General features: G+C 35.6%; 4 protein-coding genes across 4 annotated transcripts in view; all 4 read right to left on the bottom strand.

Moving 5' to 3' along the window:
• Nucleotides 1-991: 991 nt before the first annotated feature.
• On the bottom strand, nt 992-5,978 carry LOC106110792 (solute carrier family 22 member 3-like). Its single transcript, XM_013292698.1, has 8 exons — nt 5,791-5,978; nt 4,921-5,275; nt 4,140-4,332; nt 3,507-3,607; nt 2,796-2,947; nt 1,842-2,468; nt 1,346-1,527; nt 992-1,233 (listed from the first exon to the last, which is right to left on the bottom strand). Exons 2-8 carry the CDS (start codon nt 5,076-5,078, stop codon nt 1,072-1,074), a joined length of 1,575 nt encoding a protein of 524 aa, XP_013148152.1. The 5' UTR covers nt 5,079-5,275; nt 5,791-5,978; the 3' UTR covers nt 992-1,071.
• An 874-nt stretch (nt 5,979-6,852) lies between these two features.
• LOC106110796 (solute carrier family 22 member 15-like) lies at nt 6,853-12,902 on the bottom strand. Its single transcript, XM_013292703.1, has 7 exons — nt 12,658-12,902; nt 11,627-11,822; nt 10,103-10,203; nt 9,653-9,804; nt 8,341-8,967; nt 7,522-7,703; nt 6,853-7,066 (listed from the first exon to the last, which is right to left on the bottom strand). The coding sequence occupies exons 1-7, from the start codon at nt 12,822-12,824 to the stop codon at nt 6,854-6,856; spliced, it is 1,638 nt and encodes a 545-aa protein (XP_013148157.1). The 5' UTR covers nt 12,825-12,902; the 3' UTR covers nt 6,853.
• A 2,847-nt stretch (nt 12,903-15,749) lies between these two features.
• On the bottom strand, nt 15,750-19,925 carry LOC106110874 (solute carrier family 22 member 2-like). The gene is made up of 7 exons (XM_013292819.1): nt 19,418-19,925; nt 19,107-19,302; nt 18,698-18,798; nt 17,964-18,115; nt 16,917-17,543; nt 16,379-16,560; nt 15,750-15,959 (listed from the first exon to the last, which is right to left on the bottom strand). Exons 1-7 carry the CDS (start codon nt 19,585-19,587, stop codon nt 15,750-15,752), a joined length of 1,638 nt encoding a protein of 545 aa, XP_013148273.1. The 5' UTR covers nt 19,588-19,925.
• Nucleotides 19,926-20,319: 394 nt separating this feature from the next.
• Nucleotides 20,320-22,528, bottom strand: part of LOC106110700 (solute carrier family 22 member 3-like) — a 5,540-nt gene continuing 3,331 nt past the window's right edge. Inside the window, exons 5-8 of the mRNA XM_013292600.1 lie at nt 22,457-22,524; nt 21,514-22,140; nt 20,986-21,167; nt 20,320-20,530 (exon numbers count right to left, since the gene is read on the bottom strand). Of these exons, the coding sequence (XP_013148054.1) occupies nt 20,321-20,530; nt 20,986-21,167; nt 21,514-22,140; nt 22,457-22,524 (1,087 nt within the window). The 3' untranslated portion in view covers nt 20,320. The remainder of the gene's footprint in view (nt 20,531-20,985; nt 21,168-21,513; nt 22,141-22,456; nt 22,525-22,528) is intronic.

Genomic DNA, 22,528 nt, shown 5'->3' with positions numbered 1-22,528 from the left:
GATACAGATGTAGAGAAGAGTCTGTAAGAACAGATATGCTACTCACTTTTGTTCTTTTTTTTCAATTCCACGCGGACGGAGTCGCGGGCGAAAGCTAGTTTATCATAGATGCGAAAATTTTGATGGATGGATGGTAGAGTTTGTAGCCTAAACTGCTGGATCTCGATGAAATTTGACATAGATGTAGAGGACATTCTGGAAGAACACATAGGCTACTTTAAAAATCGAAAATGTAACTATTTTCGATTTCCAAAGTTTACGTGGGATAAAATAATTTTATTTAATCATATTTACTCGATAATTCTACAACAGTTCAACATATCTTACTGATGCAATACGCTTTTTTTTATCCTTTCGTACGTTGTGTAATATTTGTAAGAAGAAGCAGAGTTTGTCTCGTTACGAGCAATATTTTTTTCTGTTAGGCCACTGCGAGTTTCCGTAACTGTACATGTATTTTCCTATGGTTAACTTTTGCTATATTTTGTCAATATTAGCAGTCCAAAGGTTCAGAGATAATAACCAGTTTTATGTGTAAATTCTTTAATACCGAGTCACATCTACCCCTCATAGAGTTTATCGCAACTGTAAAGTATATTAAATAACTAACTTTTGCCCGCGACTGTGCGCACGGATTTAAAAGTGTATTTTATCTCCTCTGTCCTACATTAGTGCCAAACATAGAGATTATTTAACACTCGAAAACGTAAATAAGAATGGAAATAAAAAATAATTGTGTATAAGTGAGATTAGAATTCATCAACGATTTTTTTATTTCTCACTTTTACAGTAGGAGTTTTGTGACGAAGTAATATACCCTATGACACTCCTGGGAAGAAATCGAATCAAATGACACCTTATTCGTCAAGATTGGTTCAGTCGTTTAGGCTCTAAACCGTTACATACAAACCCACATGTATAAAATCAAACTATCACACGAAAAATACTATTTGTCAGTTGGTTAACATGAAAATTAATTAAACAATTGTGAATACATTAATTTTTATTCAATTCATGATTAACTTCTTGGTCGAGACCAAATAACTGGGAAAAGGTGAAGACAGAAGATGATTAACGTCTTGTACTCGAACGTTGACCGTAAGTTCTATCCAATTGTTCTATTGTGTCCATGAGGGGAGCGCCCTTGGTCTCCGGAGTCCGCGTCAAAAGAACCCCAGATACGAGCGCGGTGGCACCAAATATCAACGGTGGAAGAATTATGGACACCTCATTCTGAAATTGATATATAACAGACCATTAAACAAACTGTAAAAAACAAGGTGGCAAACGAGCAAGCGACCTGAATTAACAAGAATTAACTAGCTTTACTTCGTCTTATTCTCACCAGTATCGGTGTTAGTGGTGCCAGAACACTGCCTATGCCTGCACAAACCGAGCACACGCCCAGCATTGTGCCTCTCACACTTGTCGGGAACAGCTCCATGGTATACGTGATCACTCCGGTGAAACACACTGATACTATCAGCTTGCCCAACAAGAATAGAACCACTTTAACATCTTTGTATTCTGCAAGAGATATTATATACACATGTTTAGAACATATAGTGATTACCATAGTTTTCACCAACTTTTAGAGAATTACAATCAGAACTCGTTGCAGAATGTAAGTTGAAAATTTGAATAGTTACAGCGCATTGATAAATGCACATACTAGCTTTCTCAAGAGCCTCTGTAGCATTGAATTGACAAAAGCATACGATGTGTTCTTCCATACTATTCTCTACATCTATGCTAAATTTCATCGCGATCCTTTCAGTACTTTAGGTTACGTTACAAACGTCAATTCAAACTGTCACATATATAATTTTAATAAGATTTACCTTCAGGTACCGCCCCGCATGCCGAACAAAGCACTCCACATAATAAAAATCCATATATCAATGGAAACTTCCTTCCGTATTTATTCATAAGATATAAAGACATGAACTCTCCTGGATACGACATGACTGTCGCCAACATGAAGTTAGTGTATTTGTTGCCAGGCAAGAATACAGAGTTCACCATCAAGCCGTAATAAACGAAACCCGATGTGAATTTACAAAACCCTGCGACTAGAGTACGCTTTCTCATCTCACTAGATCTGACAACTGCTCCAAAACTCTCCCTTTTTTGGTACGTATCCATTTTAAATTCTTTTCTTAAATTTTCTGGTGACATATTCAACAATTTGTCTTTATTAATATTTATTTTGTTAACTTTCGCTATATGGAGTAATGAGTGTTTTGCTTTATCCGTTTCATTCACTAGCAATTGCCATCGTGGGCTTTCCTTGATTAAAAAGAAAAGTAAAACGAAAGTAATAACTGGACTGTAAATTATCAACACAAGTGTTTTCCAATAAGGTAGGAACATTGCAACTAGCGCGAACAAGGTCTCTCCCAAGTAGACAGCATATGAGAATATAACACCGGCAAGAACTCTGTTATCAACTCCTCCAATTTCTATCACTGAAAACAAAACTAAAGAATTCAATAAAATTATTATTAGTATCAGAGAGCGTCGATGGCTCAGTGGTTGTACTTGACTTGTAATCTACAGGTCCTGGGTACGAATCCCACCAATTTCTTATTATCCAATTGCATATATACTATTTACCCGACATTCTTACGGTGAACAACATAATGCAACCTGCATTTGTGAAAAAATTCAACGATACGTGTGTAATCCTCACTCAGCTAGAGTGGTTATGTCCTAGTCACGTCTAACATAGAGTAGGCTCCGAGGCCTCAGTGGAATATAATTCTAATAATTTATTTATTATTTGTTTTCCTTACTTAGTACCATAGCAGAAGTATAGGTGCCACCACCGATAGTTCCTTCCAAAAATTCTAGTATAATATATACAATGTAGGAGGTTGTAAAGACTTTGAAGATTCCAATACCACCAAAAATACCGCACAGAATCAACGTAGGCTTGCGACCGAACCTGAAAGGGAATATTATTAAGGAGGAATATCCAATAAATCGTACTAATATTATAAATGCGAAAGTTTAGATGAATGGATGTTTGTTAGAGTTTGCACACTTAACAGCTGAACGGGTCTCGTTGAAATTTGGCACACACGTAGAGGATACTCTGGAAGAACACATAGGCTACTCACTTTTGTTTTTTTTTAATCCACGCAGACGGAGTCTCGAGCGTCGTCTATGGTAGTTACTTATATTTATACTCGTAGTTACTAGATTTCTCCCGCGCCTCAATTAGCGTGGAATTAAAAAACAAAAGTAAGTAGCCTTTATGTTCTTCCAGACTATCCTCTACATCTATACCCAATTTCATCGAGATCCGTTCAACAGTTTAGGCTACAAACTCTCGCAAACATGCATCGTTTTCAGCTGCGAGCCATCGGTTGTCTCGCGGCTTTCAGCTCTCATAATTACTGAGTCTATGTAAACTGAACTGCAGAACATGTTCATACCTGATTTATGATTACAGATAATGTATGGATAATGGTTAGGAAATAAATATCCTTTATTATACATACCTATCAGCGAGATATCCAGAAGCGAGCCACGCTATCGACAAACCAACATTATGGACTGCCCCGATCATATTTGACTTCCATGGATGACACGCGAGATCTAACTGAAAGTTGTACACCTAATCAATAATGTTATAATAAATACAACAATTACAGCCTGCGCACACCTTTGACTAAACTATCGCACAACTGTATGCGATTGTCAATTGTTTTCCAGCCAATTCAACTGTTTAGTTGCACTATAAATCGAATAGTGAACACACCTCCATATAAGTTCTTAGGAATCTAACTAGAACTAATCAGATGTGGGATAGTTTAGTAAAAAGTGTACGCACGCTTTTACAAAGGTACAAGAACTAATACGCATTCGTATTCACATGCTCAATATTGTAATGTCACTTTTAAGAAGAAATTATACCCATGACATTAAGGGCCTGACCCACCAATTCGTATAATGTCTGATTATAATCGAAAGTGTGTGATGGAAATGTCAGATTTTGTTCCCTTATCTGCCAGTTACGTATAAGCTATCTGAGCCTCTATCAGCCAGTAGTGGGACAGGCCCTAAGAGTTTCAAACTCAAATATCTTTTTAATTATATTCCCTATACAATATCACCTTCTAATATATACAAACCTCTGTTATTACTGTCTCGTTGGTTTCATAGACCCAATCCGTGCACTCTTCTAAATCGTCAGAGAAACTCTGTTTTGTGCAAGCACCTCCAGTGAACTTCGGCTTTTTGCATCTGTCTATATGTTTATCCGGCCACCAAGACGGTTTGTACTCCGGATACCCGGTGGATGTATCACATTCTGGAATACGGCAACTGAAATGATAAACCAGGTATTACCAGAGTAATGCAGGTGTGGAAACCCAGTGGGATTTCACGATAGAAGAGAAGGGTTCTATAGTTTTTTTTTTATAATATAAGCTGGCAAACGAGCAAGCGGCCACCTGAATCAATCGAAATGGAAAGCGACCGCTGCCCATAAACATCCGCAATTGCAGATGCGTTGCCTACCCTTCATTGACGGAGGAGGAGACTTTAAGTGTTTTTATTAAATTTATTTACCAACTAAGTTTAATGTCGTGAAATTATATAGCCTAAAGCGTGACGTAAGTGTAGGACTTATTATTAAAAAAAGGATTTTTGAAAAATATTTAGTTTTTGCTGACATCTTATGCAACAAAGAAGTGTGTGTTTACGTTTTATTATAATAGTATAAATAATATAGATATAGATTAATATGATAAAAAGGAAAGATTTGATTGCATTGAGTAGGCTCTGAAACTACAGAACCGATTAGAAAAATTCTTCTGCCGATGACTCGTATGTTCTTTGCGGACCAGGCGAAGCTGGTACGGATCGCTAGAGATGAAGCAATGCGTACCAATAACTATTATGAATACGTACCGATAATTAACCTCACCAACGACGAAAATGTAGTTTACGTTATACATGGTGATAAACATCGGAGGCAGGCAAATTAAGAAATATTGCACCACTTGGTATAAACCGAATTTTTCCATTGTATGTTCAACATCGATTTCCCTCTTATTTTTTCCAGGCATTTTGACGACATAGATTTGAAATTAGTGAAGTGAAATCGATGTTTTAAATCGATTCAATTAAAATTAGTCAATTTGAAGACATCCGTTTCTTTTAGTAACTTGATTTTATTAATTAGGAAATCTAATTTTTAAAAGATAATTGTAATCTCCAATAGTTTAATTAATGCATTTTACATCTTCCAGAAAGTTCCTTGACACTACAAAACACATAAATATGTTACTTATAATGTAGGTTTGAATAATATTAAAGTTTTTTTATAACTCAAGCTTTAATAGCATTAAGATGGTATTTTATTGGTTATGAAGTCGAGTATTGTAAAATCCAAGACGAATGTTAATTTGGACTTCTTATTAGTACAATTGACTAGCTTTCGCCCACGACTTCGTCCACGTGGAATTTAAAAAAAAAAACAAAAGCAAGTAGCCTATGTGTTCTTCAAGACTATGCTCTACACCTGTGTGAAATTTCAATGAGATCCGTTCAGCTTTTTAGGCTACAAACTCTAACAAACCATCCATCTAAACTTTTGCATTTATAATATTAGTAAGATTTTGAATAAGGTTTTCATTATATAGTTTTATTAGATAATACATTTGATTTGAAAATAATTCATTATTTTAACAATGACTTGTATCTACTTGTTACTGCGGGTTTACAATGGTGAGGTGTCAGTCTTTAAAAAAGAAATCAAACTATCTAAAGGATCCTTACCCTGATATTCTAAAAGCATATCAATCATCAATTGCACAATCCCCAGAAAACCTACGTTTATTATCTATAGCATTACAAACGTGTACATTAGATAATTATATCCCACAATAATGTGATTCAACAAGATATTAAACGATAAACATAATACCTCCTATTTGTATATGAATTAAAATAAATAATGACGAAAGAATTTGTCACATTGCCAACTGCCAATCACAATGACAACTTACAGATGTTAATGTTTCCTTTGACAAAGAAGAACAAGTCCAGAAATAAAGTTTTATCTTCCTAATATTATTAATGCGTTCAGATTATTGTTTGTTAGCATTTGTAGCCTAAACTGCTGATCGGATTTAGATGATGTGCCATAGATGTAGGGGTTAGTCTGGAAGAACACGTCGGTTACTTCCTTTTGTTTTTTTAATTGACGCGGACGCAATCGCGGGCGAAATCTAGTAATTTCATTACTTTCTTATTCTTATCTCCGTCACCCTCCATCATCATCTAAATTATCATGTTGTTGACCTTATCCCGCTAATATGAAATCGGCATAAGGTTTGAGAAACTGTTGTAACTGTTTTGATTTAATATTTAATTTCGCAAATCCGGAAATCTCTGTTTACGAACATGCTGATCCTTATTTTATATTTCGACTAGCTGTTGTTCGTGACTTCGCCCACGTGTAATTAAAAAAATATAGCCTATGTTACTCATAGATATGTTGTATGATATGTTGTAGATATGTTGTTGTATGTTACCTTTATAACGGTGAAAGAATTTTTAAAATCGGCCTAGTACTTTTTTAATTATTTCAATACATACAAAAATACAAATCTTTCCTGTTTATAATAATAGTATAGATTAAAGTTGGATCAGGATAATTTGCTATTTCGGAATTACAGGCGCTTCTTTGTTTTTTTTTTACAGCAAACGAGTAAGTGGCCATTTGAATACGCATAAAGTAGAGAAATTACTGTTACCCATCTCAAGAAAAAAAACAATACTACTATTGTTACGTATTTATTGCTTGAAAATTGTTTTTAACTTAACCTAACATGAAACTTTACACTTCTTCATTACTGACGTAAGATTCATTTATTTGCCCTTTCATTTTCTCTTTCTTAGTACTTTCTTGTAGATTTATCTCACGGTCAACTTGCTCCACCGTATCTACAAGAGCAGAGTCCTTAGTCTCTGGTGTCATTGTGAGGAGTAAACCGGCAACAATAGACAAACCACCGAATGTCAACGATGTTAGAATGGGAGAAAACGTTTTCTGAAAAATAATAATAGAGATTGAAAAAAAACCATACTTATTCTTTAAAAATGAAGAACACGATGAATTGAATCCTGAAGAAAAGAAAATTTAATACCTCACTTGACCGAGCGGTTCAGTCTCTAATGGTACAAGCCTAATTATTACAAGTTCATCTTAGTATTAGGTAATGTAGATTTATTACTTAAACGTTACTATACTTTCAATTGTCAATTGTTATGGTAAAAATGTAGAAAGCCACGTAAAAATATCACTGCATACTTCGGCTGACACCGACATCAAAACAGCTACAATAAGGTAGGTTTACTATTTTCAAGGAATTATTTCGTTACTTTTTATTGTACTGTTTTTTTGAGAATATTTAATTTTTAGTGTATTTTGTTTAGAAGTCAATTTTGTTTTTTTTTAATTGAACACTAACTCGGAAAGTTAGTTACAAAAAAAAAATAACTTACCATTATTGGCGTCAAGGGTGCAAGAATGTTACCAATGCTGGCAGTTAAAGCAGATATTCCAATTAGAGTGCCTCTAACACTAGTGGGGTATAATTCAATGGTATATGTCACTATCCCTATGAAGCAACCGGACACCACCATTTTACTGACCAAAAAGAAAGCTGTATTCACCCAAGTGTAATCTGAAATAACACAAAGAACAAATTACTAAGAAAATTTAACTAAGCCAGGATAGGGGATGCCTAAAGATTTTTTGATTCCTAAGAAAATCATCACTAACTCTATCTATTGATAAATCCCCAATGGATGCAGCTAACAATAGTTTTGTAAAATCATCCTAATATTATAAATGCAATGCAAATGTTATGTTTAGATAGATGGATGTTTGTTAGAGTTTGTAGCCTAAACGGCTGAATGGATCTCCATGAAATTTGGTATGGATGTAAACGATAGTCTGAAAGAATGCATAGGCTACTCACTTTTGCTTTTTTTATTACCACGGAGATGGATTCACGGGCGAATGCTAGTAATTTTATAAAATCTATAGTAATGCTATAAAGAGGAAAGATTTGTATTTTTGTATATATTGAAATAACTCAAAATGTACTGGGCTGATTTAAAACTTTCTTTCACCGTTAGAAAGGTAATTTCGCGCGGACGAAATCACGAGCAACAGCCATTTTATTAAATGTAAATACAAGAACACAAGGTATCACTAAGCTTGACAACTGATATGGTAGCTTTCAGAGAAAGTACCGGTGAAAAAACATTTTACGATGCCTCATCTATAAAATTAAATATAGTTTATGTACCACTTACCATCGGGAAAGCAAACAGAAGCAATACAGAGCAATCCACAAATAATATAACCATAGACAAGTGTTATCTTCCTACCAACATTGTTCATCAAATACAGAGCCATTATGTCTCCTGGATACGACATCACTGACGATAAGAAGAAATTTGTATATTTGTTACCAGGAAGAGACACAGAGTTTATCAGTAGGCCGTAGTAAACGAAGCAAGCGGCAAATCTAGCATACGATCCAATCACAAGTCGTTTTACAATCTCTTTCGATTTCATCGCATCTCTAAATGTCTCTTTTTGCTGACAGTTCTCTATTTTAAACTCTTTTTTTAGATCTTCCCCACTCATACTTAATAATTCATCCTTGTTAATGTTAACATTATTAGTTTCTGATATCAGAAGAAGTGTTTCTTTAGCAAGATCAGTTTTCCCGTTTACAATTTGCCATCTGGGGCTCTCCTTTAAAAAGTACACGTAAGACAGGATAAAGATGGGCGGTGTGTAGATGACTTTAAGCAGACTCTTCCAGTATGGGACGAAGAATGCCATGGCCGCGAACACAGACTCCCCCATGTATATCCCGAACGCAAATATGACGCCAGCTAATAGTCTGGTTTTCTTTCCACCAATTTCCATCACTGAAATATTTAAAAATATCTCAGTTATACATATAACGTATAACGTATACAGTAATTTACTTTTTACTAATAATATAAACTAGCTGTTCCCGTGCGGCTCAATCCGCATGAAATTATCGAAACCGATCGATCGATCGTTAGAAAGATAATCTGTGAATAACATAGGCTATATTTTTTAATTCCACGAGTGCAAAGTCGCGAGCAACAGCTAGTTAGTTTTTGTTTATATATAATATAAGGTGGCAAACGAGCAAGCGGCCACCTGAGTCCACCGATATGGAAAGCGACCGCTTCCCATAAACATCCGCAATTGCAGATGCGTTGCCTACCCTTCATTGACGGAGGAGGAGACGCACATAAAGTGGATATTTCCCCTTCCTATGCGTCTCCTCCACCGTCAATCCACTTTTCCTTCCCATTATTTCCTCTTAAGAAAAGGGTGGAAAAGGAAAGGGACTGAAATTAGTCTTTCGGCACCACACTCATCAGACGAAACGCGGAATTGCTTCCACTTCACGCCTGTTTTCTGTGTGGTCGTGATATTACATCGGGCGTGCCGGCCCATTCGTGCGAAGATGTTAAAGCGGGCTCTACCACAGCAAAACAAAACAAAAAAGCTAGTTAGTGTTATTTTCGAAACTTTACTTTTATTGAAAATACAAATTATTACAAATCCGTTACCCACTTAAAACGGAGACTGCAGTGTAGGCGCCTCCGGTGATGACCGCTTCTATCAACTCTATCAGCACGTAAATATAATAATTTTTTGTAAAGGCTTTTAGGTGTCCAATACAACTTCCAACCAGACAGAATATAAACATCGGCTTGCGACCAAACCTGGAGTAAAATAAAATATTTAATGCCAAAAAAGCCACATCTAATTCAATAATATCTTTTAAACTCAGAACTCTGAATTATGCGGTAGTTAAGGACTTGAAAGGGTCTTGCGTACTTCGGCCTGTTTACTTTTACATGAAAACCGTGTTACCCTGTTCTTAGCAGCATTACCAAAGCTTCAGTTACTTTAGTATACTGCTAAAAATAGCTTATGAATTGTAATTTTAATTTTAAGTACTGTGATTACATTTTTTTCGAGCGCCTGATACTATTTTATAGCAACAAAATATAAACTTACCTATCCATCAACCATCCAGAGACGATCATTGCTAACAGCAAGCCAATACTGTGAGTGGTACCAATCATGTTCACTTTCCATGGCTGGCAGCCTAGATTCAACTAGAAATTAAATGTATTCATTACAGTATTACACATATCACGATATACGAGTAATTTCTATATTAATGTCTCTCTTTCTCCCTCTCTAAGTGCGTCTCCATAAATGGAGGTTGGCGGTCAGTGAACTTTTTCCGGTCTTGTGCCAAGCGACATAGGTGTTCTACGCTGGCAATATGTATTAATGGAAAAGCTATAACCAGTGGTATTTTGTGTCTAATTCAATTTCGCCATTTTGTTTCTTACGACAGCGGTTAGTAGCGTAGATGGAATTTCATATTCTAATATTTTTATGGCCTGTCCTATCACTAGCTATTAGAGGCTCAGATAGCTTAAAAATACCACTGTCAGATAAGGTGCAAGCGCGCTCTATCCTTCGGCCGCGTCTTCACTTAGGTTAGGTGGAGTCGTGGTCAAGCGCTGGTTTATTTATGTTCAAAAAAGGTAACAAAATCCGATATTTCCATCAAATACTTTACACGTTGGTTTATCAGACAATTTACAGTTTGGTAGAACAGGCCCTTATTGTCATAATTAGTATACCAAGGGAAGAGTTAGAAGAAATAGTCTGTACATTGATGCAATATATACTACGTGATTCCTTATTGTAACAACATGTTGATCCACTTCGGTAATAATAACGAAGTAACGGCTCCCCCCGAGGCTCCTGAGGGAGCCCTCGAGCCTAGTTACTTATAAACGAGGTTTAGGCTAAACGCCATGCGCTCGGCCACCTCAAGCCCGGTGAATCTGTAAATACCTCTTACAAGGCAAACAGTGGCAACTCAGTCACAAAAAAAATGTTGATTTCACAGTTTTACTCAGTTTTACTCAGGTGCTCAAAGTGATAATGTATAATAAATGAGTAAGAAAAACATAAAAATATGTTAATTAAAACAGTAAAACTTTATGCATACAATTTAAACGAGGTTATATTAAAATTTAAAGTAAATAATTCACCGTGACGTCTGATCGTCGAATTGAAATAAAAATATAAATACTCGTATAATTTATACTTCTCTACCATATTACTATCTATCTATCTATCTATCTATCTATATTATAATAAATCGTAAACACACACTTCTTTGTTGCCTAAGATATCAGCAATCACAGCATATTTTCGAATAGCTCTTTTTTTAATAAAAAGCCCTACACTTACGTCACGCTTTAGGCTATATATTTTCACGCCGTTAAACTTAGTGGTAAATATTTTGGATAAAAACCCTAATGTGGGAAAGAGACCATAAGGTGTTGCCAACACAAGGAAGCAAGGTTGCCATGGTTTGACAATATGTCATGTCATTTTGACATTTGTAATTGATATTTTGACAAATGTGAACAATAAAATGATTTTTTTATTTCATGCGGATGAAGTCGCATGGGAACAGCTAGTTAGCTATAAGGTAAAAATAAATTTACTCACATCTGCTATAACCGTCTCATTAGACTCGTAAATCCATTCCTTACAATCTTCGTAATCATCCGTAAAACTGTCATTGTTGCAAGTTGGGCCAACATCGGTTCTGAGTATTGGTTTCAAACATTTGTCAATTGTATTATTTGGCCACCATATTGGACTGTACTCTTTGTTTAATTCGTCACATTCTGGTACACGACATCTAATAAAATAACATTTTACTTATAAATGAAAAAAATCAGATGGACGGATATTTTCTTTTTTATTCCAACAAAATACATTTTGATATAGTTAATTATGTTAACACAAACTGTTGCTATATCTCCAAAAGTACTTAACAGATCACTATAAAATTTGGCACAGATGTAAAACATAGTCTGGAAGAACACATAGACTATTTACTAATAGTGGTAGTGCCCGCTTTAACATCTTAGCACTGAAGGGCCGGCATGCCCGATGTAATACCACGACCACACAGAAGACAGGCGTCAAATGGAAGCAATTCCGTGTTTCGTCTGATGAGTGTGGTGCCGGAGGCCTAATTTAAGTCCCTTACTCCTTACCACCCTTTTCTCATAAGGAGAGGATGAGAAGGGGAAGTGGATTTGACAGTGGAGGAGATACATAGGAAGGGGAAATATCCTCTTTATATGCGTCTCCTCCTCCGTCGTATAAGGGTAGGCAACGCATCTGCAATTGCGGACGTCTATGGGCAGCGGTTGCTTCGCCATTTTGGCGATTTCAGGTAGCCGCTTGCTCGTTTGCTACCTTATGTTATAAAAAAAAATAAGATTTTTTCCGCGCGTAACGATTTGCAGTTATAAATGCGAACGTTTATGGGATGGATGTTTGTTAGAGTTAGTAGCCTAAACTGCTCAACTGATCGCGATTAATTTTGACATAGATGAAGAGTAAAGAAGAACATATAGGGTACTTCTTTTTGTATTTATGTAAATGAGATATATTGATGTCTATTACTGCTAACTTAACAGATCGAGATGCAATTAGTAAAAGATGTAGTTTATAAAAATTCATACCTGTAGTTCAATTCACCAGCAACGAACACGTAATTAATATGAGTTATTGTTACCAATAGAGTTGCCACAAACGAAAACACGTATTGTATCCTTTGGAATTTACCCAACCTCTCCATTGTATCACATATTGGTGTTTCATTGCTTTGATTGGATTTATACACAGCCATTTTACGTGTAAATCACGTAACAATCTTGTAGAAAATTTAATATAAAATTTGGTTAATACATAAACATATTTAAGAACTATCTTGATATATAAAAGAATAAGTAATAATTCAATTTTACAATTGTACATTCATTTTTATTGTTTATTTACCTCGTCTATTCAAATGATTTTCATCAACAAATAAAACTGGAAACGTGTTTTGATGTTTTGCATACATTTATTACACAAGGGCAAATGTTAATTTTATTTTTAAAATATAAAATTAAAATTTACATAAATCGAACAACGCGTATCGTTTTCAGAATAAAAATGAGACAATGAGAGTTAACTTAATAGTTTCGATTTAAAATAACAATGGATATGCCTAATTATAACAGATTATTTTTCTTATGTTTTCGATCAAAGTTAATCGTACTAATATTATAAATACGTAAGTTTGAATGGATGTTTGTTAGAGTTTGGAAACTGCCGAACGGATCTCAATGAAATTCGGCGTTATACAGGATAGTTTGGAATACACATATGCTACTTACATTTATTTTAATTCCACACGGACGGAGTCGCGGACGAAATCTAGTCACTATAAATTATTACTTTAAATGAAAATCTTATTTTAAAATTCACACGATGAGTTGTTTAAAATATTTTCACTATAAAGATAATACAGCGAATACTGGAGCGTATATTTTTCTATTCCTTGTAACCAAGTGAAGACCTTTTTAGTGTAAATATAACCAGTTTAACTTATCACGAAACGTTACCATGAAATTAATGACGTTCAACATAATGTATATAGCCATTCAAACTTTGATTCGGTTAAAGCTGGAACCGCTATCCGCACTTGATATTGGCCATTTATAGCGTCCACACCTTTGACTATTTCATAACTGTTGTGCGATTGTCGATTGTTTCGCAGCCAATTCAACTTTTTAGTTGCACGACTAAAAATCTAGTAGAGTGTCCACCTTCATATAAGCTCATAGGAATGAAAGCGGTAGGTAGTGCCGTACCGGACGATCCTAGGCACTGGACAAAAATATCGCTTATAGGTGCTTTTTGCACTCGCAGTGAACTTCCGCGCATTGTAGACGCTCCCACCTAATTACGAGATACCCTTAAGTTTGAATTTAGTGATACCAAGTAAAACATGAACAATCGTTTATCGAATAACTAATTATAATTTTTAATAACATTAGTTAAACACATTTAAATGTGTATTTACTTTTCTTCATGGCCCGCTTCACCTTATCAAATCACCTTGTTCCCAGCTATCGGAAGTCGGCGCCATATTTTTTTTCGGATGTCACGGCAACTGTTGTCTTGTCGGTCATCCGATGATTAAAGCCAGTAGCATTTATAATAAATACAGTGACGGAAAAACGCGGTGTTTCACTTACAGAAAACCTTATTCCTTGTAAGACGACCAATCTATATTAATATAATAATAAGCATTGTTGAAAAAATAAGAACATTTATTACTGGCAGTTGCTCGCGATTTAGTCTGCGTGAAATTAAAAATAAAAAAAAATAGCCCATGTTACTCACTGATAACGGAGTTTCGGATTTTAAAAACTTTACTTGTAGCTTATGTGATCTTCTAGACTATTTTTAACATCTAAGGCGAATTTTATTATGATCCGTTTAGCCGTTTACGCTGTAGACTAACAAACATTCATCCATCTAAACTTTCGCATTTAATATTAGTAAGATGTTTTTGGAGCCAATTTTAATGTATACTTCTGTATCTATACCATTATAATAAAGCGTAAACACACACTTCTTTGTTGCCTAAGATGTCAGCAAATACAGCATATTTTTGAATAATACTTTTTTTAATAAAAAGCCCTACACTTACGTCACGCTTTAGGCTGTAGATTTTCACGCCATTAAACTTAGAGGGTAAATGTATTGGATAAAAAGTAAATAGACAATAAGTTGCTGCATAAGGAAGCAAGGTTGCCATGGTTTGTCATGTCATGTCATTTTGACATTTGCAATTGATATTTTGACACATGTAAACAAGAAAATAAAATTTTCATAATTCCATGCGGATAAAGTCGCACGGGGACAGCTAGTTTAAAATATAAAACAAAAATATAGCATTATCTCATTTTTTCATAATGAAAAAAAGGGATAACAATATCTTTTGTATAAAAGTTCCCGAGTTGAAAAACCCAATAAGAATATCTTTATCAACATAATATTCATTAATTATACATTCAATTTCAATGTTTAATTCATATATTATTTTTTACTTTAAAGTTAATTATGTTAATTAAACAACATACTTACTGAAATACGTAATGATATTAAAAGGATAAAACCTTTATTTCTCCACATTATTTTTGAACCCCAAAAGTATTTTCACGTCATCGTACACGATAGATCTTCCCTAGGTTTTTTTTTATAATACAAGTTGGAAAACGAGCAAGGCCACCTGAATCCACCGAAATGGAAAGTGATCGCTGCCCATTAACATGCGCTAATGCAGATGCGTTACCCTTAATTGACGGAGTAGGAGACGCACATAAAGGGGACATTTCCCTTTCCTATGCGCCTCCTCCATCGTCAAATCCATTAGGCCTCCGGCTCCACACTCATCAGACGAAACGCGGAATTGCTTCCATTTCAGACCTGTTTTCTGTGTAGTCGTGGGCGGGCGAGCCGGCCCATTCATGCGAAGATGTTAAAGCGGGCTCTACCCCTGTTAGAATATCCATAATCATTATTATCTGCTATGCAATATGTTATAAGAATAATCGGCTTTCACTGCGAAACACCTGCACAAATACGAGTACGTAAGGTTTTGTAGGTTGTCTCTCCAACAGAAGAAATATTGAGGAAGAATGACACTGCGTTTTTGTACATGTGTATTGGACGAAACCAATGAATAAGGGTCAATTTAATTTAAAAAAGAAAACACAATTCACTCATTATCATTTTTATTAAATCTGTACGTAATTTCGTTTTGTACAGTTTTATTTTTCCTTGGGATCAGCGACTGCGCTAAGTCAACTTGCTGTATTGTATCCATTAATGGCGCATCTTTAGTCTCTGGGGTTCGTATGAGAAGTAAACCAGAGACTATCGCTGTTATACCAAATATCATCGGTGGAAGAACTATAGACACTGAATTCTGTAATTAAAAAGTTGAATATTAAAATCACAGATGAGATACTAGAATAGATAGCCCATCCCGTACAAAATATGAATTCTGGCTATTCGACTGGCTAATTCGTATACGCACGGTGCGATAGATGGCGTTAATCTCAAACTAAAGGAAACTATATCTAATCGTGACGTCATCAACAACCACTTTATGTTAATGTTACTGTAATACGGATATTACATATAAAAAAAAAGTGTTTGTCCTTATTGTCTCTTTAATAATAGTACGCATCTAATTTTTGTTGCAGATCTCCATAGTTAGTGACCACTAAATATGAGGTTTTACGCTTGCTTAGATCATAACAAAATAATGAGTCTTTAAAATTATTAATTACATAATCTGAGTATATAGTCAAGATACTAGAATTTAGAGGAATATGTACTTACTAGTATAGGAGTTAAAGGTGCAATCATGCTACCTATGCCGCCACAAACGGAGCACACACCCAGCATTGTTCCTCTCACACTTGTAGGGAACAGTTCCATTGTGTATGTAATCACTCCGGTATAACAAACTGACACTATCAACTTACCCAACAGGAATACGGTTATTTTAAGCCAAGTGTATGCTGTAAAAGAAAATATTAGCGCCGTGGAATTAAATTATTACATTAAATATTCTAATTTGCAATATCGCGTGAAAAGAATGTAAAGAAAATTGCTATAGTATTGTGATAATTGATGTTTTGAGGAGACAATGCAAAAGACCTTTAGAGCGTGCGCATAAATAAAACTTAACAATCTTACAATTGTTTAGTCTTGTTTTGATTTCTATGAGCTTATGGAAGTAGGTACTCGTTTTTTAGTTGTGCAACTAAATAGTTGAATAGGCAAAACAGTACCACAGTTGTGCGATAGTTTAGTTAAAGGTACATATACGCCCGCTTTTAGCAAGTTATATTGGGAGTATTATGTCTATTTATACCTTCAGGTATCCAACCAGTTGTAGAGCAGAGCAAGCCACATAATAAAAACCCATATATCAATGGAAATCTTCTTCCTATCTTATTCATTAAGTACAGAGACATCAGCTCACCAGGAAACGACATCGCGGTAGCCAACATGAAGTTAGTATGTTTGTTGCCAGGCAAAAATACAGAGTTTATCATCAAGCCGTAATACACGAAACCAACAGTGAATTTACTAAACCCAGCGACTAATGCTCTTTTAATCATCTCTCTAGATTTTAAAACGGCCATAAAACCTTCTCTCTCTTCATAACTGCCAATGTTATATTCCTTTTTCAAGTCCTCTGCATTTATATTAAGCAGTTTTTCTTTGTCAATATTTACTTTGTTGGATTTTGCTACTTTTAATAGTGTTTTCTTAGCACTTTCCGTTTTATCATTTACTAATTGCCATCGAGGACTTTCTTTCATAACAAATATTAATAAGAGGAATGCTATTGCAGGACTGTAAATAGCCACGACGAGATGTTTCCAGTATGGTACGAATATTGCAATAATAGCGTATACAGTCTCTCCAAGATAAACAGCATAAGCGAATACAACTCCTGCTAGAACTCTGTTGTTTTTACCGCCGATTTCTATCACTGAAATTAAAAGTGTAAATCATACTAATATTATAAATGCGAAAGTTTAGATGGATGGATATTTGTAAGAGTTTATAGCCTAAACTGCTTAACGGATTTCAATGTAATTAGGTAGAGATGTAGGGGATAGTCTGGAAGAACACACAACTTAAGTTTTTTTTTTAATTCCACGTGAACGTAGTCGCGGGCGTAATCTCGTGAAAAATTGTTAATTAAACCACTTTTCAATGTGACGTTTTGCTAGCCGAGGCTGTCTAACTCTGGGGTGTAAGGGGTACGAAGCGTGATCAGAAGGTTTCTAGGTGCCAGACTATTTTTTTGCCAAGGTGCCTAATGAGGTTAAGACGCACCTTCTATATAGAGTGTGACGTTTTTTTATATTTTGTCTGTTACATTGTACTCTGTGTTTATTTTACCTACTTAATACCATTCCAGCCGTGTACGCTCCGCTAGAGATTGTCGCTTCCAGCATTTCTATGAACACATACACAGAGTATGTTGATGTAAAGATTTTCAACAGACCTACGCAGCTTCCAACTGAACACATGATCAATGTTGGTTTACGACCGAATCTGTAAACATTTGATATGAAATTACATAGATAACAAAATATGAAAAGATTTTTTTATCTCTGTTGCATCAAGGTGAATGCGAGATGATAATGTATTTATACGAGTCTTTCGATAATGCAGGAAACTGTTACAATCTATGTTTCTTATCTTTATAGGTTGAATTCGGTCATTTACAGATAGTACCAGTTCTAAAGCTATCTGGGTGAAATTTCTACGGCGCCTCCTTTTTCTATTCTTTGAGCGGAAGTTTAACAGTCTTATGTGACTCTATTCGCTGATATTGGCGCCCCTTTCTGTCCGGCGCTCTGGACAGTCGCCGAACCGCACACTTCACTAATGCTGTTCATAGAAACGTACTAATCATCATCTCTTCTTTCTCCTTATCCTACTCCCGTAGGGTCAGCGTAACAGGTTTTTGTCCCCATATCTCAATCATACGTCATCTTAGTCATCACTCATTTTTTGATCATATCACCTTTCACGCAATCCATCCATCTCTTTCTAGGTCTACCTCTACTAGTGTACTTCCACACTCATAACTAATGTACCCTTGCAAAAGAATTTACTTCTTTAATTACATACCTATCACACAGCCATCCAGCAGCCATTAATGCGATTGACATGCCAATGTTGTGCATTGTCCCGATCATATTTATCTTCCACGGCTGACATCCGAGATCCAGCTGGAATGCATAGATAAATTTTATGCAGCATTGGAGTCCAGAAATTCTGTCGTCGTCTTTTTAATTTTAAATGGAATGTGAAGGATAGAAGAGAAATCCAGAGTGTCGTCGAAGAAATAAGATAACAACATCTAGTAGGTTTTTAAAACAGAAATTTTATATTTTAAATGTAAACCGTATAGCGTAAAATAAGTAATTGACAAAATTCAGTTAACTGCGAACAACACGAAAATAGATACTATTGTCATTTTAAAACCACAATTCAAAACTCAGATTACTTTAGTCATTTTTATTATCAATTTTCTTACCCCAGCAACAACAGTATTGTTAGTTTCGTAGACCCATTCTGTGCAGACCGCGACTTCGTCAGAGAAACTGTTATTGGTGCACACTCCGGCTGGCGGCTGCTTAAGCAGCGGCCTCGTGCACCTGTCAGTGTGCGTGTTGGGCCACCACGTCGTGTTGTACACCGGATACTGACCATCACATTCTGGTATACGACATCTGAACAACATGAATTGTTTATTCGAATTGTAACAATTGCTTCGTGACGAACGCTTGTCGTGTAACATTTTATGTTACTGTAACATCGGTTTTTAAACTCTTCTTTTATACATACCTGTAATTGATATCTCCAGCGACAAACACGTAGTTGACATTGAACATTGTGACGACAGAGGCTTGCAGACAAATGAAGAAGTACTGCAGCATCTGATATCTGCCGAACTTCTCCATCGTCTCTATTATCTCTACCTCCTTCTCATTGCGTTCACTGTCTTTTCCTTCCATTGTCACTACGTTTGCTACTTCACGTAAGTTTTTATAAACACTGTTGTGCCTCTTTGTACAATAAAAACATATTTCGTGATGTCGCTTTTATAATAACTCAATTATTTCAGCAAAGTTACGTTATCCACACTGGTACTTGTCTCAAACTCTTATAAACACACCTTTCACCAACTTGCAAATATAAGAGTTTTTAAACTTGACATATTTATCATGCACTGATAACACTATAGTACGACAACCTTATCTGGCCCGGTAAGAAAGGCTGCAGTTGAGTTTATTACTGTCAGAAAATGTATAAAACCGAAAGCATAGAAAATTACGTGAAAGAAACAAAAAGTGCAATACAAGGTTTTTGATCTTTAGATGGACAGGGGAGCCGAGCTGTTATTATTTAGTTAAACATACCCACGGAGCCAGATAACTTTGCAGGTCTATAAACACATGCCAATAAAATAGAGTAGAATCTGGCATGCAAGTTACTGTTACTTTAAGAGAACTGGCAAGTCACTCATACATGCCTGTTGTCGGACGTGACCGATGGTATTCAACTAGTTAAATCAATTCAGCCACTGGCATGTATATATCCTTACTCGTCATCACGCAATTTGCCGTCGGTAAAGTTTTCGGAAAACTTTTTTTTTAAAATGAAGTAAATTGTAAGAATGACAAAGTGTTTTCACACATGTGTTTTGGGGATAACAATGGCAGATTTAAATGTAAAAAAAAAACAAATTTACTCATTATCACTTTTATTAAATCTGTACGTAATTTCGTTTTGTACCGTTTTATTTTTCCTTGGGATCAGCGACTGCGCTAAGTCAACTTGCTGTATTGTATCCATTAAAGGCGCGTCTTTAGTCTCTGGGGTTCGTATGAGAAGTAAACCAGATACTATCGCTGTTATACCAAATATCATCGGCGGAAGAACTGCAGATACTGTATTCTGAAAGTAAAAACAAACATTTAAATTATCATTAAAACCACATTTAATACAAATATAGATACGCCATCTCATGCTAAAAAATATAACCTAAGTAACTGGCTATTCCAATGGTTTTTATCTATCCGCCTTGTGCGATAGATGGCGCTAATCTCAAATTAGGAAAACACTCCACTCTAATAACGGTAGGCAACTGTTTTTTGCCAAAGATGTTAATACGGTGGCTTAAGATAAAACCTGCTTGCCCCGTTGAACTTAAACTATGTCATGCTAGCTTTAGCCCGCGACTCCGTCCGCGTACTGTTAAAAAAACAAAAGTGAGTAGCCTATGTGTTCTTCCAGACTATTCTCTACATCTCTACCAAATTTCATCGAAATCCGTCCAGTCGTTTAGGCTACAAACTTTCGCATTTATAATATTAGTATGATATAAAAAAAAAACTAGTTAAGATACTTACCAGTATAGGAGTTAAAGGAGCGATCATGCTACCTATGCCCGCACTGACGGAGCACACGCCCAGCATTGTTCCTCTCACACTTGTAGGGAACAGTTCCATTGTATACGTGATCACTCCGGTATAACAAACTGACACTATCAACTTACCCAATAGGAATACAGTTATTTTAAGCCAAGTGTATGCTGTAAAATAAATGACAGTGGATTATCATAATGATGTAGAATCTATAAACGAAAGTATTTTTATCACAAAATGTAGAGATGAAGCAAAAATCTTTCGCAAGTCAAAAGATTCAGAGCTGGCGCAAACCATTGACCAAACTATCGCATAACTGTTTAGTCTCGCTTTAATTCCTATGAGCTTATATGGAGGTGAGCACACTGCTCGATTTTTAGTGCAACTAAACAATTGAATTGGCTGCGAAACAATTGACAATCGCACAACAGTTGGCAATAGTTTAGTCAAAGTCTGCGCCTACTCTAAAGCATCGCAACTCGTTAACATAATAAAAAAAATCTTTATTAATACCTTCAGGTATCCAGCCAGTGGTAGCGCATAACAGACCACATAACAAGAACCCATATATCAATGGAAATCTTCTACCAACTTTGTTCATTAAGTACAAAGACATTAATTCTCCTGGATAAGACATGGCGGTGGCCAACATGAAGTTCGTATATTTACTACCAGGCAAGAATACTGAGTTTATCATCAAGCCGTAATACACGAAGCCAACCGTGAATTTACAAAAGACGGCCACTAAAGCTCTTTTAATCATCTCTCTAGATTTAAATATCGCCATAAAACCTTCTCTCTCTTCATAACTACCAATATTATATTCATTTTTTAAATCCTCTGCACTCATATTAATCAATTTTTCACTATCAATGTTCACTTTGTTGACTTTTGCTACTTTTAATAGTGTTTTCTTAGCACTTTCAGTTCTATCGTTTAGTAATTGCCATCTAGGACTTTCATTCATTACAAATATTAGTAATATAAATGCTATCGCAGGACTGTATAAGACTGCGACAAGATGTTTCCAGTATGGCACGAACATTGCAATGATAGCGTATAAAGTCTCTCCCATGTAAACAGCATAAGCGAATACAACTCCTGCTAGAACTCTGTTGTTTTTACCGCCGATTTCTATCACTGAAATTAAAAGAATAAATGTTAAAACAACAATCTTTTTGCTACATTTTAGCTAAAATACTACGAATTGTGTTAAGACCCAGGGTCATCTTATTCCTGGGGTGTGTAGTGCGTACGTAGGATGCCTCAAAGGGCGCCCGTGCGCCACGCTCTAGGCTCAATAGAATTAGGTACCTTTCACAGGCAGACTAATTTTTTTACTCCCTTGTTAATAAAATAATAAGAATGAAATATGTATTTTACTTCTGTATTGTATTATTTCTGTATTGTATTGTATTCTGTATTCTGTATTGTATTCTGTGTGTTTTTTACCTACTTAATACCATTCCAGCCGTGTACGCTCCGCTAGAGATTGTCGCTTCCAGCATTTCTATGAACACATATATAG

Source organism: Papilio polytes, unplaced genomic scaffold (genome assembly GCF_000836215.1).
Source record: "Papilio polytes unplaced genomic scaffold, Ppol_1.0 DF824191.1, whole genome shotgun sequence".
NCBI classification, from domain to species: Eukaryota; Metazoa; Arthropoda; class Insecta; order Lepidoptera; family Papilionidae; genus Papilio; species Papilio polytes.
The sequence above is the reverse complement of the archived record's forward strand: the minus strand, read 5'-3'. Positions and strand labels throughout refer to the sequence as shown.

Excerpts from the sequence above, each read along its gene's own strand:
- LOC106110796 (XM_013292703.1), bottom strand. The coding sequence starts at position 12,824 with ATGGCTGTGTATAAATCCAATCAAAGCAATGAAACACCAATATGTGAT. Across the intron at positions 9,805-10,102 it reads TCTGGATGGTTGATGGATAG|GTTTGGTCGCAAGCCGATGT; the intron begins GTAAGTTTATAT and ends ATTTTACTCCAG. Across the intron at positions 7,704-8,340 it reads TTCTGTTTGCTTTCCCGATG|ATTACACTTGGGTGAATACA; the intron begins GTAAGTGGTACA and ends GTGTTATTTCAG.
- LOC106110874 (XM_013292819.1), bottom strand. The coding sequence starts at position 19,587 with ATGGAAGGAAAAGACAGTGAACGCAATGAGAAGGAGGTAGAGATAATA. Across the intron at positions 19,303-19,417 it reads GCTGGAGATATCAATTACAG|ATGTCGTATACCAGAATGTG; the intron begins GTATGTATAAAA and ends CATGTTGTTCAG. Across the intron at positions 18,116-18,697 it reads GCTGGATGGCTGTGTGATAG|ATTCGGTCGTAAACCAACAT; the intron begins GTATGTAATTAA and ends AAATGTTTACAG.
- LOC106110792 (XM_013292698.1), bottom strand. The coding sequence starts at position 5,078 with ATGCCTGGAAAAAATAAGAGGGAAATCGATGTTGAACATACAATGGAA. Across the intron at positions 2,469-2,795 it reads TACTTCTGCTATGGTACTAA|TGATAGAAATTGGAGGAGTT; the intron begins GTAAGGAAAACA and ends TTTTGTTTTCAG. Across the intron at positions 1,234-1,345 it reads CACCACTAACACCGATACTG|AATGAGGTGTCCATAATTCT; the intron begins GTGAGAATAAGA and ends TATCAATTTCAG.